The 16626-nt window shown below is 44.0% G+C and overlaps 1 protein-coding gene across 2 annotated transcripts in view; it reads left to right on the forward strand.

The window, feature by feature from the left end:
- Nucleotides 1–14375, forward strand: part of FKBP4 (FKBP prolyl isomerase 4) — a 48787-nt gene extending 34412 nt beyond the window's left edge. For both annotated transcript variants that reach the window (XM_061582557.1, XM_061582558.1), the window contains 4 exons: nucleotides 2175–2258; nucleotides 8015–8200; nucleotides 11122–11361; nucleotides 12203–14375. In XM_061582557.1, coding sequence (XP_061438541.1) covers nucleotides 2175–2258; nucleotides 8015–8200; nucleotides 11122–11361; nucleotides 12203–12298 — 606 coding nt within the window. In that variant the 3' untranslated portion in view covers nucleotides 12299–14375. The remainder of the gene's footprint in view (nucleotides 1–2174; nucleotides 2259–8014; nucleotides 8201–11121; nucleotides 11362–12202) is intronic.
- The last annotated feature ends 2251 nt before the right edge of the window (nucleotides 14376–16626 follow it).

The following is a 16626-nucleotide window of genomic DNA, read 5'->3' on the forward strand; positions in this document are numbered from 1 at the left end:
TTTATATCTTTCTAACAAAGAATGATTTTTAAAAAGAGGTGGCAGCGAAGCAGGAGGCATGAAAGGCAGGCAGGCTGGCTGCTTCACGAAAATCCCTCTCCTCGTTCTGAGCAAGGGCATTGTCAGCAGCAAGGAGACGGGTCAGTGATAGTAATCCCCTCTTTTGCCTGGTAGCTCCACCCTCAGCCTCCTTTGGCAACTGCCACATGTTTTATAGAAAGACACCTGTCCTCGGCACACTTTAAAGACACTCTGCCACCAGCAAAAGTCCTCCCCTCTTATTTGGAGCAAGGGGGAGGTGTAGTCTGCAGCACCAGTGGGGAGCAGAGAGCATCCAGGGAGTGAAGACTTTTTTTAAAAAATAATTCATTTCTTTACTGTTTGCAGGGGCCCCAATTACTTTGTGGCCCCCCTGGGGGTCACAGCCCCCAGGTTGGGAATCACTATACTAGCTTATATTTACCAGCCTTAAATATATAACAAAAGTGGTAATATAACAAAAAAAGAAGTGGTCCCAGGCTGTCTGAAGGAGACAGTAGTAAAACCATTCCTGAAGAAGCCTTCTCTGGACCCGGAAGATCCTAATAATTTTAGACCACTGACAAATATGCCCTTTGGGGGCAAGGGCCTTGAGAGGGTGGTTGCCAACCACATCCAGGTACTCTTGAAGAAGACAGATTTTTTAGATCCATTTCAGTTGGGATTCAGGCCTGAGTTTGGTATGGAACCTGCCTTGGTCACCCGTGTTGAGAGAGAGACAGGAGTGTGACTCTTGATCCTCCATCAACCGTGGTATCCTCCTGGGGCAACTGTCTTGAGTTGGGTGTTGGGGGCATTGCATTTGTAGTGGTTCTGTTCTTACTTGGATGGCCAGCTCCAGAAGGTGGTTCTTTGGGGAGCACTGCTTAGTTTTGTGGGTTCTCCAGTATGGGGTCCCACAGGGGTTGGTTCTGTCCCCATATTGTTTAACATCTACATAAAACTGCTCAGCGTTATACAGAGTTTTGAAGTGCATTGTCATCGGTGTGCTGATGACATGCAGCTCTATATCTCCTTTTCATCTTCTGCAGGTGAGGCCAGTAGATGTGATGAATCAGTGCTTGGTTGTGATTATTGTGACTGCATGAGGCCAATAAACTGAAGCTTAATCCAGGCAAAATTGAGATGCTGTTGGTGTGTGGTTTCTCTGACTAGCTGAATGGTGTGTGGCCTGCTCTAGACACTTCCTCTGAACGAGCAGGTTTGTAGTTTGAGGGTTCTTGTGAATCCATTGCTGTTGCTTGAGGCCTCAGTAGTGCGGAGTGCTTTCCATAATCTTAGGCTGGTGACCCAACTGCCACCCTACCTGGATAGGGATAACCTGGCTACAGTACTCTATGGTCTGGTAATCTCAAGGTTGGATTATTGGAATGTGCTTTATGTGGGGCTGCCTTTGAAACTGGTGTAGAAGCTTTAATGAGTGCAGAATGCAGCTGTGAGATTTTTGATGGGTACAAGGCAAACAGAGCATACAACACCAATCCTGTTTCAGTTACATCAAGTCTAATTCAAAGTGCTGGTTTTGACCTATAAAGCTCTTTACAGCTCTGGAGCCCAGTATCTTCTGGAACACCTCTCCCAGTATAAACCTACCAGGACCCTTAGATCTTCTGAGGCCCTTCTCCAGTCCCCTCTCAGAGGGAGGGCCTTTTCAGTTGTGGCTCCCTATCTATGTAATACAGTCCCCAGGGAGGACCATCTGATGCCTTTGTGGACATCTTTGCGAAAGATGTACCTTTTCCCCCAGGCATTTGATAACCTGAGATGATGTCTGTTATTAGTATGCTGCCAAAGCTTCCTGTGGCTGCATGGGAGTGTTTTTATTGTTTTATAGTATTATATATTTGTTTTTGTTTTTAACGTTGTAAGGTACTTGGAGACCTTTGGGTAACAAGCAACTAATAAATCTAATAAATGATTATTATGTTACTCTCCATTGCTTGCTTCTTACATCTTCTGGTTTCACATATTCAGTATGCACTTCTTTATGCTTAGTAGTGGAGGCAGTAAAGTGATATGTGTGTCCACTTGCCAGGTGTTTCTTCATTTACGTTTTTATACAGTTCTATGCCATTCCTCGGTGGGCATTTTCTTCAAAAAGCACCCCACTGATTGGTTTCTTTTTGTCTGGACAGGCTAAGGAATCCTGGGAGATGAACACCAATGAAAAGTTGGAACAAGGGTCTATTGCAAAAGAAAAGGGCACCCAGTATTTCAAAGTAAGCATAATACGGGATTTCAAACTTCCCTGGCAGTTTTTGAAGTTTTTTGGGGTGTACTGTGCCTTTGATTTGCATTCCTCTGAAACTGGGATACAGCTGTCTGACTTGAATTATGATTATTGGAGAAGTACTAAAAGGGTCATGTGTCATCAAAAGAAACTCTTCGCAGTGTTGGAACTTGTTTCTGAGTACATTCAGAAAACTGAGGTCCCTGCCCATAGTTCCACCATTTTTTTCTAATGCCATGAAATCTACCTGAGCGCAAAAATTTTATACTTTGCTGTTTTCAAGGCTTTGCTGATCTGCATTGTATTGTGCCTGCGGCACTGAAATTTCTCACACCAGTTGGATGAACTGGTATGATAGCACAGAATATCCATAAATATAAGAACTTCTCAAGGAATAAAGCTGTCAGTGTTTGCACTCCAGTGAGGGAAGACATGTTAACCTCTGCACTCATATAGCAGAAGGCAGGGCTTAAAATCTTCTGTTGTTAAGAAACAAGGAGTGGCCCTCTCCCACTCAGATAATTCTTGCCTTCTGGATTCAAAGAAGGTTATGTGGCTATTTAGGCCACATGCTTTTTTCCCTTGTATTTTTAACTGGAGGCCACTCATGCAGTATGGGGAACAGGATTTCACACACACACACACAGAGAGAGAGAGGCCACCTTGGTAGTAGGAGCCATGAATCCAGTTGCCCTAGGAGGACATCCAAACATAGGCTGACAGGTATGGCAATCCAAGTGGCCACCAAGACAGCATAGGACCATCTTCACCAGGTGAAAGGTACAATACCAGAAGGATGAGTCCCTGTAATGGGCCTGTGAGCATTCTGTTCCCTCATCTTCACTTTCTCTTACCATGAAACCCTCTACCTTTAATCACCTTAGATGAATCTAGAGGGTGGTTGTGATCTTACTAAAAGGCACAGTGATTAGACGTCTTACAAAGTAGGATGAGAAAGGTCAGGCTGAGACAGATTCTCATATTGTTTAAGTACTGATGCTCCCAGCTAACCCTCAGCTACCCACCAAGAGTGTGGAAGACACATACACTGACAGAGGCCATCCCAGTAGAGGAGCCATTTTTAAAAATATGTTTTTATTGGGAAAAGACAAAAGTAGCAAATACAAAAAAAGCAAAAAAGGAGAAAACAACGAATTGTATGTATACAATTTTGTCCTATGGGTACATAATCAGAAGTAATCAAGGTTGCATTTCATTCATGCATCCCAAATTTCTATGGATACTGCACTCTGCTGTTGCGGAAGGTTCACAGTGTTGGCGTATATAATAAAGTTCCACCATGTACCATGAAAAATTCTGGAGTTTCAATTCCCTGTAGAGGTCGCTATTTATGAGTTATTTTTTCTAAGATTGCAATATTCCACACATTACTATCCCAAGTTTCATTGTGCAACCTATGCAGTGTTTTCCATCTCTCAGCAGTAGTCTGCCTTGCAGCAACCCATAAAAATATTATAAAGTCCTTGAATTTTATTATTATGTCTTCCTGTTCAAATATAGGGAATAAAAAAATTTGTGGAGTATTATTATTATTATTATTATCTTTATTTATACCCCACCCTTTTTCCAAACTGGAATCAAGGCGGCTTCCAGATTAAAGTAAGTACATGTCATTAAGAACATATAAAACATATCAACATAGAAAAATCAGCATTAAAACAGAATTAAACTATTCAGATGTTAAAACCAATTAGACATACACTTAAAATACTGCAACCCAGTTTAAGAGCATACAGGTAAAGCAACATAGAGCACCCTCTTTAATCACTACCCTTAAAGCCTTCAGTTCCAAAGGCCTGTTGGAAGAAAAAAGTATTTAGCTGTTGGCGGAAGGACTGCACAGAGGAGGCCATTCTTGCCTCCCTAGGGAGGGAGTTCCAGAGCCTAGGGGCAGCCACTGAAAAGGCCCTATCTCGTGCCCCCACCAGTCGCACTTGTGAAGGTGTTGGGATTGCGACAAGGGTCTCTCCTTAAGATCTCAGGGCCCGGGCAGGTTCATATAGGGAGATACGGTCTGACAGATAGCCTGGACCTAAGCCGTATAGGGCTTTATAGGTCATAACCAGCACTTTGAATTGTGTCCGGAAACAGAGTGGCAGCCAGTGGAGCTGTTGCAGCAGAGGAGTTGTATGATCCCTGTAACATTCTGGCTGCAGCTCGTTGCACCAACTGAAGTTTCCGAACAGTCTTCAAAGGCAGCCCCACGTAGAGCGCGTTACAGTAGTCTAAGCGGGATGTAACTAAGGCATGTGTTACCATGGCCAGATCAGACGACTCCAGGAACAGGTGCAGTTGCCGCACTAGTCTTAACTGTGCAAAAGCACTCCTGGCCACCGCAGAAACCTGGGCCTCCAGGATAAGGCTGAGTCCAGGAGCACACCCAAACTGTGAACCTGCGTCTTCAGGGGAAGTGTAACCCCATCCAGCACAGGCTGAACCCCTGTTCCCTGATCCGCCTTTCAACTGACTAGGAGCACCTCTGTCTTGTCTGGATTAAGCTTCATTTTGTTCACCCTCATCCAGTCCACTACTGCTGTCAGACACTGGTTTAGAACTGAGACAGTTTCCTTGGAATTAGGTGGAAAGGAGAAATAGAGTTGGGTGTCATCTGCCTACTGATGGCACCGAACCCCAAACCTCCGGACAACTTCTGCCAGCGGTTTCATGTAGATATTAAATAGCATGGGGGACAAAACTGAACCCTGAGGGACCCCACAGGCCAACGTCCAGGGGGTCGAACAGGAATCCCCCAGCACCACATTCTGGGTTTGCCCCTCCAGGAAGGAACGGAGCCATCAGAAGACGGTGCCCCCAAGTCCCATCCCAGCAAGGCGACCCAGAAGGATACCATGGTTGATGATATCGAAAGCCACTGAGAGGTCTGACAGAACCAGCAGGGACACACTCCCCCTGTTGAGTTCTCTGCATAGGTCATCCACCAAGGCGACCAAAGCTGTTTCCGTCCCATAACCAGGCCTGAAACCAGACTGAAATGGGTCCAGATAATCCATTTCATTCAGGAATCCCTGGAGCTGGGAGGCCACCACATGCTCTATTACCTTGCCCAGAAATGGAATATTAGACACTGGCCGATAATTATCCATAATAGAGGGGTCCAGGGAGGGCTTTTTCAGCAAAGGCCTTACAACTGCCTCCTTTAGGCACATTGGAACTCTGCTTTGTTGTAGGGAGGCATTGACCACTCCCTTCACCCACTCGGCCAGGCCCCCTCTGGCACTTTTAATAAGCCAGGAAGGGCAAGGGTCTAGCAGACATGTGGTAGGCCTCACCTCTCCAAGGATCCTGTCCACATCCTCGGGTTGTACAATTTGAAAAGAATCCATTATTATTGGACAGGCAGGAGCCAAAGTTATATCCACTGAGCCTGTATCAACTATAGCATCCAAGTCAGAACGAATCTGGGTGATTTCATCTGCGAAGTGCTGTGCAAATTCTTGACATCGGGCTGTTGAGTGGTCTATATTACCCTCTCGGGGGCCAGAATGTAGGAGACCCCTGACCACTCGAAACAGCTCTGCTGTTCGGCTCCCTGCAGACACAATGGTGCCTGAAAAGAATAATTTCTTTGCTGCCCACACTGCCACGGAGTAGGCCTTCAAATAGGCTCTAGCCCATGTTCGGTCAGACTTGCTCTGAGTCTTCCGCCAACGTCGCTCTAGTCTCTGTCTCATCTGTTTCATCACCATCAGCTCCCTGGTAAACCAGGGGGCTGGTTTGGCTCCATTCCGTGAGAGGGGGACGCTCAGGAGTACATTACAAAGGTTCTTAAATAATATTACAGATTTCTTTGAATGCTCTCTCCCAGAGGACCACCAAAGGTGGTAATATGTAGCATTTGCACCAATCCATGGCAACATGTTGGTGCTGTGTTAGCCGTCATACATGATAGATGTACTGGAGTTCTGTACCATCTGGCTAATTTCTAAAATATTTTCCCTTATGTGGGCTGACACTGGAACCATTATTAAACAGTATTCTCCCGTCTGCAGATACATTTTTTTAAAAAAGCTTTAATTCACTAGTCCAAATCTCTTTTGGAGAGCCACAAGAGCCCTTTGTCTTACAGCCCAGTGCAATGTACCAGGGACCTATTCATTTTGGTCTTTCTGTGCCAAAGGTGTCTTTTTTTTGAGGTCCTAAAGATTTGGATACAAGGCAGAACATTTGAGGGATGTACACTACTTTAATCACCATTATTTATATATTTTGTCAACATGGCCAAGTGGTAAACAATAGGGAGTCAGAAATCCTTGCCTATCAGTAAATTTTATTCACCCTGAAATACAGTCTAAGGTGTATCCTCATGTAAACAACATTAGTTATGCACTGGGTAACGACATCAAGGAAAATTTCATAATCATGAGGCTGTTGATGTGCTGAACCGTTGCCTGACTGCGATAATGGACTGGATGAGAGCTAATAAACTGAAACTTAATCCAGACAAGACTGAGACACTGTTGGTGAGCTCTTTACCTGCCCAGATGGTGGATGTTCATCCTGTTCTAGATGGGGTTACACTCCCCTTGAAGGAACAAGTTCGTAGCTTGGGGGTCCTTTTTGACCCTTCCTTGTTGCTTGAGGCTCAAGTGGCCTCGGTGGCGCGGAATGCGTTTTACCATCTTCGCTTAGTAGCCCAACTACGCCCCTATCTGGACAGTGACGATCTCGCCTCAGTTGTTCACGCTCTGGTAACCTCTAGACTGGACTACTGTAATGCGCTCTACGTAGGGCTGCCCTTGAAGACCGTTCGGAAACTTCAGCTAGTGCAAAATGCGGCAGCCAGGTTGTTAACGAGGACCCGCTGGTCTGCGCATATAACACCTGTCCTGGCCCGCCTGCACTGGCTGCCTATTTGTTTCCAAGCCAGATTCAAGGTGCTGGTTTTGACCTATAAAGCCTTACACGGTGTGGGACCACAATACCTTGTGGAACGCCTCTCCCGCTATGAACCTACCCATTCACTTCGTTCAATATCCAAGGCCCTCCTCCGGGTACCAACTCATCAGGATGCCCGGAGGATTGCTATTAGATCTAGGGCCTTTTCTGTGGTGGCCCCCGAACTGTGGAACAGCCTACCTGTGGAGATACGCCTGGCGCCTTCGGTACTTTCTTTTAGGCGCCAGGTTAAGACCTGGCTATACTCCCAGGCTTTTTAATGTTCAATGTGTTTCATTTTTTTTTTTTTTCGTTTAACTTGTTGCTGATTTTATTGTAATTTTATTGTAATATTGTATTTTAATCTTGTTTTGTTCACCGCCCAGAGAGCTATTCGCTATGGGCGGTTTAAAAATGAAATAAATAAATAAATAATTGCCATAAGGAAGTGATACAGCAATGAAACAGATATGATGTATATTGAGCTGAGGCACTCACTATAGCAGGAACTCCAGCCTCCAGATGTTGTTGAACTCCTTCAGCACCAGTCAGCATAACCAGTGGTTGGAGACTATGACAGTTGTAGCCAGCATTTGTGAGACAACAGTTAATGCTTCCTTTCTACAATCACAGCCAAGGCAGAATGTGGAAGGGTATGTCCATTCAGATGTGGATCCACACTCTGCCCAACCAGCCATGAATAACTATTTGCAATTAAAGCCCTGATCTAGCTTTAATTGCATATGTGAAGAGTGTCTGCAGTGTAGGGCATTTAGCCCTCCAACCCATTTAAGTCTGATACTGTACTGAAACCTCATTGCCTTCCAGGAGGGGAAATACAAACGGGCAACATTACAATATAAGAAGATTGTGTCGTGGCTGGAGCATGAAACAGGGCTCTCGGATGTAGAGGAAGCAGAGGCCAAGAGCTTGAGACTTGCTGCCCATCTTAACCTGGCCATGTGCCATCTGAAGTTGAAAGAATATTCCCAGGCCTTAGAGAACTGCAACAAGGTAAACAGTACTTTAGATATCCAGGAAAGTAGACGTGAATGTCATCCTTGCTGCAAGGATGTATAAAAGTATATTACCCAAATGGTGCCCTTTGTCTGAGGTTGCTTCCCTCAGGCAAGTGATCATGTATCTGGGTTTAAAATATGAACCGGCTCGTACACTACGGTCTGCTACGAACGCCCTCCTCCGGGTCCCAACCCATAGGGAGGCCCGGAGGGCGGTGACAAGATCAAGGGCCTTCTCAGTAGTGGCCCCCAAACTATGGAATAGTCTCCCCGAGGAGGTGCGCTTGGCGCCGACACTATCATCCTTTCGGCGCCAAGTTAAAACCTTTCTCTTCTCCGAGGCATTTTAATTCTTTGTTAATGATTGTAATGTTTGTAATTTGATTTTAGCTTATCCAGATTTTTAGATTGTGAAATTTGATTTTAGATTGTGATGTTTTTGTATTTTATTGTATTTTATTGTATTTATGTTTACCGCCCAGAGAGCTATTGCTAGTCGGGCGGTATATAAGTTTTAAAAATAAATAAATAAATAATAAATATTGGATTAATTAATTTGTGAAATTATTTCCAGACTAGGGGCTTGTCCACATTTGAGCATTATTTAGCTGTTAATCCGTTTTTTCCTATTTGAATTAGACTGGAGAGTCCACACCCTCCCATATTTGAATTTGTATACGAGGAACAGCTTTGGTCTTTCCTGTTCATACCACTAGCCGTTCCCTTTTGTTTGTCCCCACCTACTGATCTGTTGATTCTGTTATGCCGATTAAGTACCAACAGGGCATGCACATAGATAGCTGCCTGTGCACCTTGTTTTTCAAAAGAATCTCCCCACCCAGGAAGTGTGCATAAACACAAAGTCAAGTAATTGCAAATTTGTTTGTCCAGTTTTCTGATTTTGTGCAAATCTGAGGGATCAAAAAAATATAAATATACAGGCTTGCCACTGGAAATATTTAGGAGCATGGTGGGAAAAGAAATGAAAGCAATGTAAATCAGTGCATGTTTCTCAGATTGCTGCACAGTACATCTGGTGTAGAAGTGTTTAATGTTTTCTGAGGGAACAAAAGAAAAAAATAATATAAAGCTAGACTCAGTTCAGGAGCGTGCCAGAAATAGTTATGAGCACTGCCAGAAAGGAAATGAAAATATGGAGGAAGTAGTGGGCGTGGAAAGGCGTAATAGCAGAAAGTGACAATTGATCCATCCACCCAAAAACACTGAAACAAATGGTTTGCGACCCTGTGTGGAGCTGTTTGGAGCTTGATTATAACTGTATTGGATAAACCTGAATTTACAGGGGGAAGCATCAAGATTGGTATTTGAGGGTAAAGTCATGTGGACTATACACATTAAATGGGAATGCAAACACAGATTAAACTCCAGTGTGAACAAGCCCTAGATGATTTTCCAGCTAACACAGCTGCTGTTGCACTGTTGAGGCATGAAAAAATGAGCTACAGAAGCCGGAAATTGCAACAATATTCAATAAAACTTTTATGCATTTGTTATCTATGGGCTGTGCTAAGGCCACATTCACACTATACATTTATTCCACTATCATTCCACTTTAAACAGTCATTGCTTCCCCCAAAGAATGCTGGGAAGTGTAGTTTGTAAAGGGTGGTGAGAGTTGTTAGGTGACTCCTGTTCTCCTCACAGGGCTACAATTCTCCAAGCAGTTTAACAGTCTGTCCTTCTTCCCAGGGAGCTCTGGGAATTGTAGATCTATGAGAACGGGTCTCCTAGCAACTCTCAGCACCTTCACAAACTACACTTCCCAGCATTCTTTGGGGGAAGCATGACTATTTAAAGTGGAATGATAGTGGAGGAAATGTATGGTATGAATGTGGCCTAAGGGAACTGAGGAAGAACTCACTGACTCTGCCTTTGCCTCCCTCCTTCTCTCTCTTGCTGTATCTCCAATACATGCAGATATCTCATTGCTGAAGTAGAAGAGGATAGGCAAACTGCAGTGTGGTATGTGAAGAGCTTTCCACAGCTCCATTGAGCCCAATCAAATTGCCCCCACCAGAATATGTCAGTTCTAGAATAGACACCCACGCAGATAGCATCAGTCTGCAGGTTGTCTGCCCCAGAACCAAACTAGATGTGGCATGCAGTAGCATCTTCCCACTCAACCCCCCCAACTGCTTTAAATTTTAAAAGAAAGATAAGGTCCCTAAAAACAGCCTTAGGAGTCTAGAAATTTGAATAGAAAATAGTAGGAAGTCACCCACACATCACCCCAGTTGTTTCAAGTGGGGGAGCGCGATGAGCTGAAAAACAGGTGAAAGGTTAAGCAGAGACTTTCTCCCCCACCCCTTGTTTCTTCTACTCAAACTCCCAACCCACCAAGGCTGAAAAAATGTTGAAGGAACGATGCGTGCAACTATGTATTGTACATGGTAGCCATTGATAACATCACCTCCATAAATTTGGTCAGTTCTTTTTACTTTCAAGTCATCTAAACCTAATGGCCACCACATCTTGTGAGGGTGAATTCTGTAAGATTGGTGATGATTCAGTAGTTTAGACGGAGTCGAAGGATAAGACATTCACAGAGCAATACTAACTGTGATAGCAAAATTAAATCTATACTTCTGAAGACGTAAGTAGCAGGGACAAACAGGGAAAGAATATTGCCTTCGTGCTGGTCACTGCTGAAAATAAAGCTACCATGTCCCATTCTCCCTGCACACACTTAAACCTATTGTTACTAGGGGGCGTATTCCACATTTTGAGAGCCTAGGATATAGCAAATGCACTATACTCCATCTTCTATCCAAGCACAACATTTCATTGAAGCACATTCCTCAAAAGCACCAAAGATGTCTAGCTGTATGTTCTCATGACTATCTTCTGATACCTTTCCTAAATTTTTCGCTTCACCTTGTCTTACCTGCATCTCAGGCTCTTGAGCTGGACAGCACCAATGAGAAAGGTCTCTTCCGACGTGGTGAGGCCCGGTTGGCTGTCAATGACTTTGAGTTAGCCAGAGCAGACTTCCAGAAGGTGCTACAGCTCTACCCAAGCAACAAAGCAGCCAAAGTGCAGCTAATAATCTGTCAGCAAAAGATCCGTGAGCAGCATGAGAGAGAGAAAAAGATGTATGCCAACATGTTTCAGAGACTTGCAGACAAGGAAGCAAAGGTAAGCAAAAGTAAGCGTGAGTGTTCTTCAGAATCACACTTACGTTTGGGTCAGTGAACAGATCCCACTGCCCTCACTCAAACTGTTGGATACTACAAGAGGAGAGTTTCATTGTTCTGTATTAGTTGTCATTGTTTCACTAGTTTTCCTAAAATACATTTCTGTTGCTGCCTGGACCATAGTCAGGGCCCTGTTAGTTATGCCACCGTCCAATACTTATAAACCCTAGACAAAAATTTAATTCCACTGTTCAATCAAGGGGCCGCCAGTGTGGTGCCTGTGAATGCAGTGCCACCCTTGAGGTCTTTCCCTGGTGCCCACAGCCCTTTGAACCCCCCACTCGCTGCATGGATATGAGATGAAAGTGGTCACCTTTTTCCCCCTTGAAAAGTACATGGAACTGTACAAGGAGGATGTTGGAAGTGTGGCATTCTTTCTTGCTTCCTCTTTCAGCTTTATGTACTTTGCAAGGCTGAGATTGATTCTGCTGGATCTAACTTTTACCTAGATCCCTTGGGAAAGCAAAGCATGCACCCTCTTCCCCTCTCTCTTGAGTAGAGGAGCTGATTTGGGGGAAGGGGGAGTGAAGTGACCAGAGTGGATGGAGTCCACAATACTCACTCAAAAATCCAAATGTATTCTCTGGTTCGACACCCCCCCCCCCAATTTTAATCCCTCTGTTAGTTGTTTTGTAACAGAATCTTCCATTTGGACTCTATTCCTTTGACTTAGAAGGTCACTATATCAAAAACTTGGAAACCCTGCCTTAAAATGCTCAAGCAGCTTGAAAGAGGTGAGAGTCCTCCTTACCTTGTTTTTCCCCCCAATGTCTTTTCTGTAGGTGGAAGCCGATACAGTCCGTGAAGAAGAGACAGAAATGAAAGAAGACAAACAGAATGGAGTTGGGGGGAAAACTGATGTTGATGTAGAAGCTTGAGGCTGAAATACTATTCTGTTAGTTTTGTAAAATTGAAGAATTTCCAGTGAACTAGACCTTTATTTTTCTATCTGATTGAATAAGAAGCAGGGGCTGGGGCTATGGTGCTACTTCATGTCAGTCTGTGTAAGAAACATTGGTGGCAGAACAGACCTGGAATTATCTTGGGGACTTTATTTATTCAATCATGCATTCTGACTCTGTTGTTCTTGATATTGGGAATTCTGTCAGAATCCTTCATCCTTAGTTCCATTTTGGTTCTTTCACTGGCATCTCTCTTGGGTTCCATTTTAATCTAATCCCAAATCTCACTATTCACTCTTTTTTCCTTGACTTTTTTTTAAGAGTAATCATCTTATCCATTGTATGGGAGACTTATGAACAAACAAAACCACTATGTCTCTTCTCCTGTTATAGACTGGCTCTGTCTTATTTCTTCTGTCAGTGCAGGCATCCTCCTCCCATGGACAAGTGTTGTCACCTTTCTTGTAATGCCTCCCCTTTTTCACATTGCTAAAGATGAAGACTGTGAGGTCCAAAGCTTGAGCAATAAAACACCAAAAAAATCTAAAGTGTTGAGTAGATGCCATGTTCAGCAAAACTTTGAAGTACACCACCACCAGGCATTTGCCCAGCATCAATAAAAACAGTGCTTACACACACCAGCCAAGGAGCAACATGCTCATGTTAGCTATGAATGGAAAGATACAGGCTGGGAATGTTACCAGTCATTCCTGCAGCAGCAGGAATTTTTTTTTTTAAAAAGGGGGGAGGGAAAGTCTCCCCCCCATTTAAATAATTCTACTCGCCATCCCCTGAAAAGTGCCAAAAATTCCTATATGCTTTTGCAGCCAGAGAATGGGGCTGTATGGTAGAGAAGCACCTTCACCTTAGCACTAGTTTGAATATCATCGGTGATGTGCCATAATGTACTGCAGAACTAATTGAAATATTATGTTCTGCTGTGGGGTGAGGGTTGGCTCACCATGGGTTAAATTGGAATGTTTTGATTAACACCATCTCTAATTTTATATCACTGCCAGAGGTACAACTAAGGTCTGAGATAGATTAAGACCATACGTCTCACTTGCTCCCCAACAGACTCCCAGTGCAGCCCCAGTTTTGACCCCTACACTTTATTTTCAAGATCTGCGAACACAAGGGACTCACTTGGTGTCCTATAATTTTCCAGCTAATGGAATTGGGGAATGGAATTGTACTGTTAACAAATTATGCTATACATGAAAAAGGAATTCTTGAATTAGTGAGATCTAAGATTTTGCTGTTATGTAATAATTCATTATGGCTGGAATGGGTGGGTTCACTATGGGTTATCAAATTCAATATAGCCTAAGGGTAATGGAAAATCAAAGATGATAAATTTCTTAAATTTAGATACTTACAGAATATGTTTTAAAGCATATTTCTGTCATGTATTGCATATAGTTTACACTGTGCATGACATATGTATGTTAGGCATCTCAATTGAAAAATCATTTACTTGGAAGCAAATACCTTTGAAACAAAAGCAACTTCCAGGTAAATGTATTTAGGATAAGTGCAAAGCGTGTCCGTAGAATGGGAGACTGGGTAAGCAAAAGCTTCATAAGCTGAGCACTGACATCTGAAATACGATAAGAAACAGAAAGTGGAGAGCAGGAATAAATAGACCAGTTCTCCCAATGGAGGGATATGGAAAGTGGAGTCGTCGTCCCTCCCCAAGAATTGATATTGGGACTTGTGCTTTTTAACTTGTTCATTAATGATATAGAGATAGGGTTGAGCAGCAAGTTAGCTAAATTTGCTGATACCAAATTGTTCAGGGTGGTTAAAACAAAAGGATCTCCAGAGTGGGCGAATGGACAGTGAAATGGCAAATGCAATTCAATGTAAGCAAGGGTAAAGTGATGCACATTGGGGCACCCCCCCCTTAATTTCACATATATGTTGATGGGGTCTGAACTAGTGATTGACCAGGTACAAGATCTGTTGACCCTGTGTGTGGCAGCTGTAAAAAAGATGAATGCCATGTGACAGATCATTAAGAAAGGGATTGAAAATAAAATTGCCCATATAATACCGTTGTAAATATATATTATAGATGCCAATATATAATGTGTTATAGGGTGCAACCACGCTTAGAATACTGTGTACAGTTCCTGTTGCCTCACCTACAAAGAATATTGCAAAGCTGGAAAAGGTTCAGAAAGGGGCACCTGAAATGATGAAGGGGATGGAGCAACTCTCCTGTGTTGCAAGGTTACAACATGCAGGGCTTTTCTGGAGAAAAGACAAGTAAAAGGGGACATAATAGTGGCGTATAAAGTTATGCATGATGTGGAGGAAAAGAAGGTTTTTCTCCCTCCATACTAGGACTTGGGAATACCCAGCAGAGCTGAATGTAGGAAGATTCAGGGCAGACAAAAAGTACTTCTTTACGCCGCACATAGGAACTTGCTCCTGCAAGAGCTAGCAATGGCTGCCAACTTTGATGACTTTAAAAGGAGAGTGGACAAGTTCATGGAAGATAAGGCTACCAGTGGCTACTAGCCGTGGTGGCCATGTTCTACCTCTGCTGTGGAAGGCCTTTGAATACCAGTTCCTGGGAATTGCAGGTGAGGAGAATGCTGTTGCGCTCGGGTCCTGCTTGTGCATTTCCTATGGACAGCTGGTTGGCCACTATGAGAACAGGATATTGGACTAGATGGGTGCTTGGCTAGATCCAGCAGAGTTGTCTTATGTTGTTAGTTAAAGGCTCATGTTAAACAAACCCCAAGAACCTGGAATGGGAGTAAATTGGAGTAGAGAAGCAGCAGAGAAGGATTAAATGTACACTTATATCCTGCGGGTCTCTCCACTTCAACTATCATCCTCCCACTGCTTTTGCTAAAGGAATGAACTGTCAAGGTTCAGTTTGTGTTAAGTAGGTCTTTAAAATAAGACTGAAAGCAAGTACAGAGCTTTTCGGCAAAGATGTATACACATGCAGTAGAGCCCCTTCATATGTTATATTTCTAGCAGTAATATTAGTGTGAGGTTCCAGAAGCAAACATAAAAGACATTAATCTATATTAATATTACGTACCTTGCATCATAAGCAGTTTCTAGCAACTGACTCAAATACATGTGACCCCCACATGTTGATTGTTGCTCCCCCTGCTGCTGCTGCTGTTCTGGCCAGCACAACCATTTGCATGCAGGTGGAGAACCAGCAGCAGAAAAGAGAGAAGTCTGCCTGGCAGGAAATTAAAGCCCAATAAATATGTAATGAACACACGGTTCACGCAAGCCTGTAGGCAACATCAGCATAGCAAAGTTGGGTGGTGGGGGTGGACAAGTGTGAGTGGGCAGAGAAATAAAAGAGATAGAAATAATGCAAAGGGAGGGAGCAAGTGGAGAGGTTCGGTGGGTCAAAAGAAGGCAGCAAGTAAGAGGCAGTAGAGGCTGGAAGAGTGAAGAGGAGCAGCCATGTGGGAGAAAGGGCACTCGGGACATGAGGGGAGGGAGGGTTGGAGTAAAGTGGGTTGCGTGTCCATTCTAGGTGCTTCCTTTCTCGGAGTGACTTGTAGCAGTGAGACCTGAAAACAAATACACATGGTCCCATTCCACTTTCCCTCACTTCCTGCTCCTGTCCCCTTACACCACAGGGAGGGTGTCCCATGGGAGGGAAAAGAATAGATGGTGAGAGCGAAGGTGAAATCCTCCTTAACCACCACCTCTTTCCCTCTCTGAGGCAGAGTTGAGGAGTGACCTCCCCTTATTTTCTCTCATCCCTCCATCGCCTTTGCCTGGTAATGGCCTGTGTGGGGCCTCGGGAAAAAGCATGGGGAGGGAGAGAATGCTGCCACTGCTGCGTGCCTCTTTCTGTGTCATTCACATTGCACGAGTCTGGTGGGTTATGGGAAGGAGTTGTGAGAAGGCCAGAGGACTCCCCTACACACACACACCTTCCACTCAGTACATGGTCACCTTCATGTCTGCTCTCCTGCTATTGCTGTTGCTGCCACTGGTCTTTATCATGCAAAGGCTGGGGCTACCCTTCTCCATAAGGGGTTAAGGGGCTGAGAGCTCAGGAAGAGCAATCAGCGACTGGTCTCCTTGAGGGGCAGGGCGAGGAGCTGGGAATGGAAGTCACTTGAACTTGCTCAGTTTGTTTCAGCCGTCCTGAAGACTTTTTTTAAAAAAAATCCGCTCTTGGCTTTCCACCCCCCCGCCCCCCCAGATTATTTCACGGACCCCAAGTTGGGGATCACTGATATATAGCCAGTGCTTGAACTGAGAAAGAAAAGGAAGTGAAATTGTATCTGCTTTCAGTTGAATCAAAATAT

This window comes from Rhineura floridana, chromosome 8 (genome assembly GCF_030035675.1).
Source record: "Rhineura floridana isolate rRhiFlo1 chromosome 8, rRhiFlo1.hap2, whole genome shotgun sequence".
NCBI lineage: Eukaryota > Metazoa > Chordata > Lepidosauria > Squamata > Rhineuridae > Rhineura > Rhineura floridana.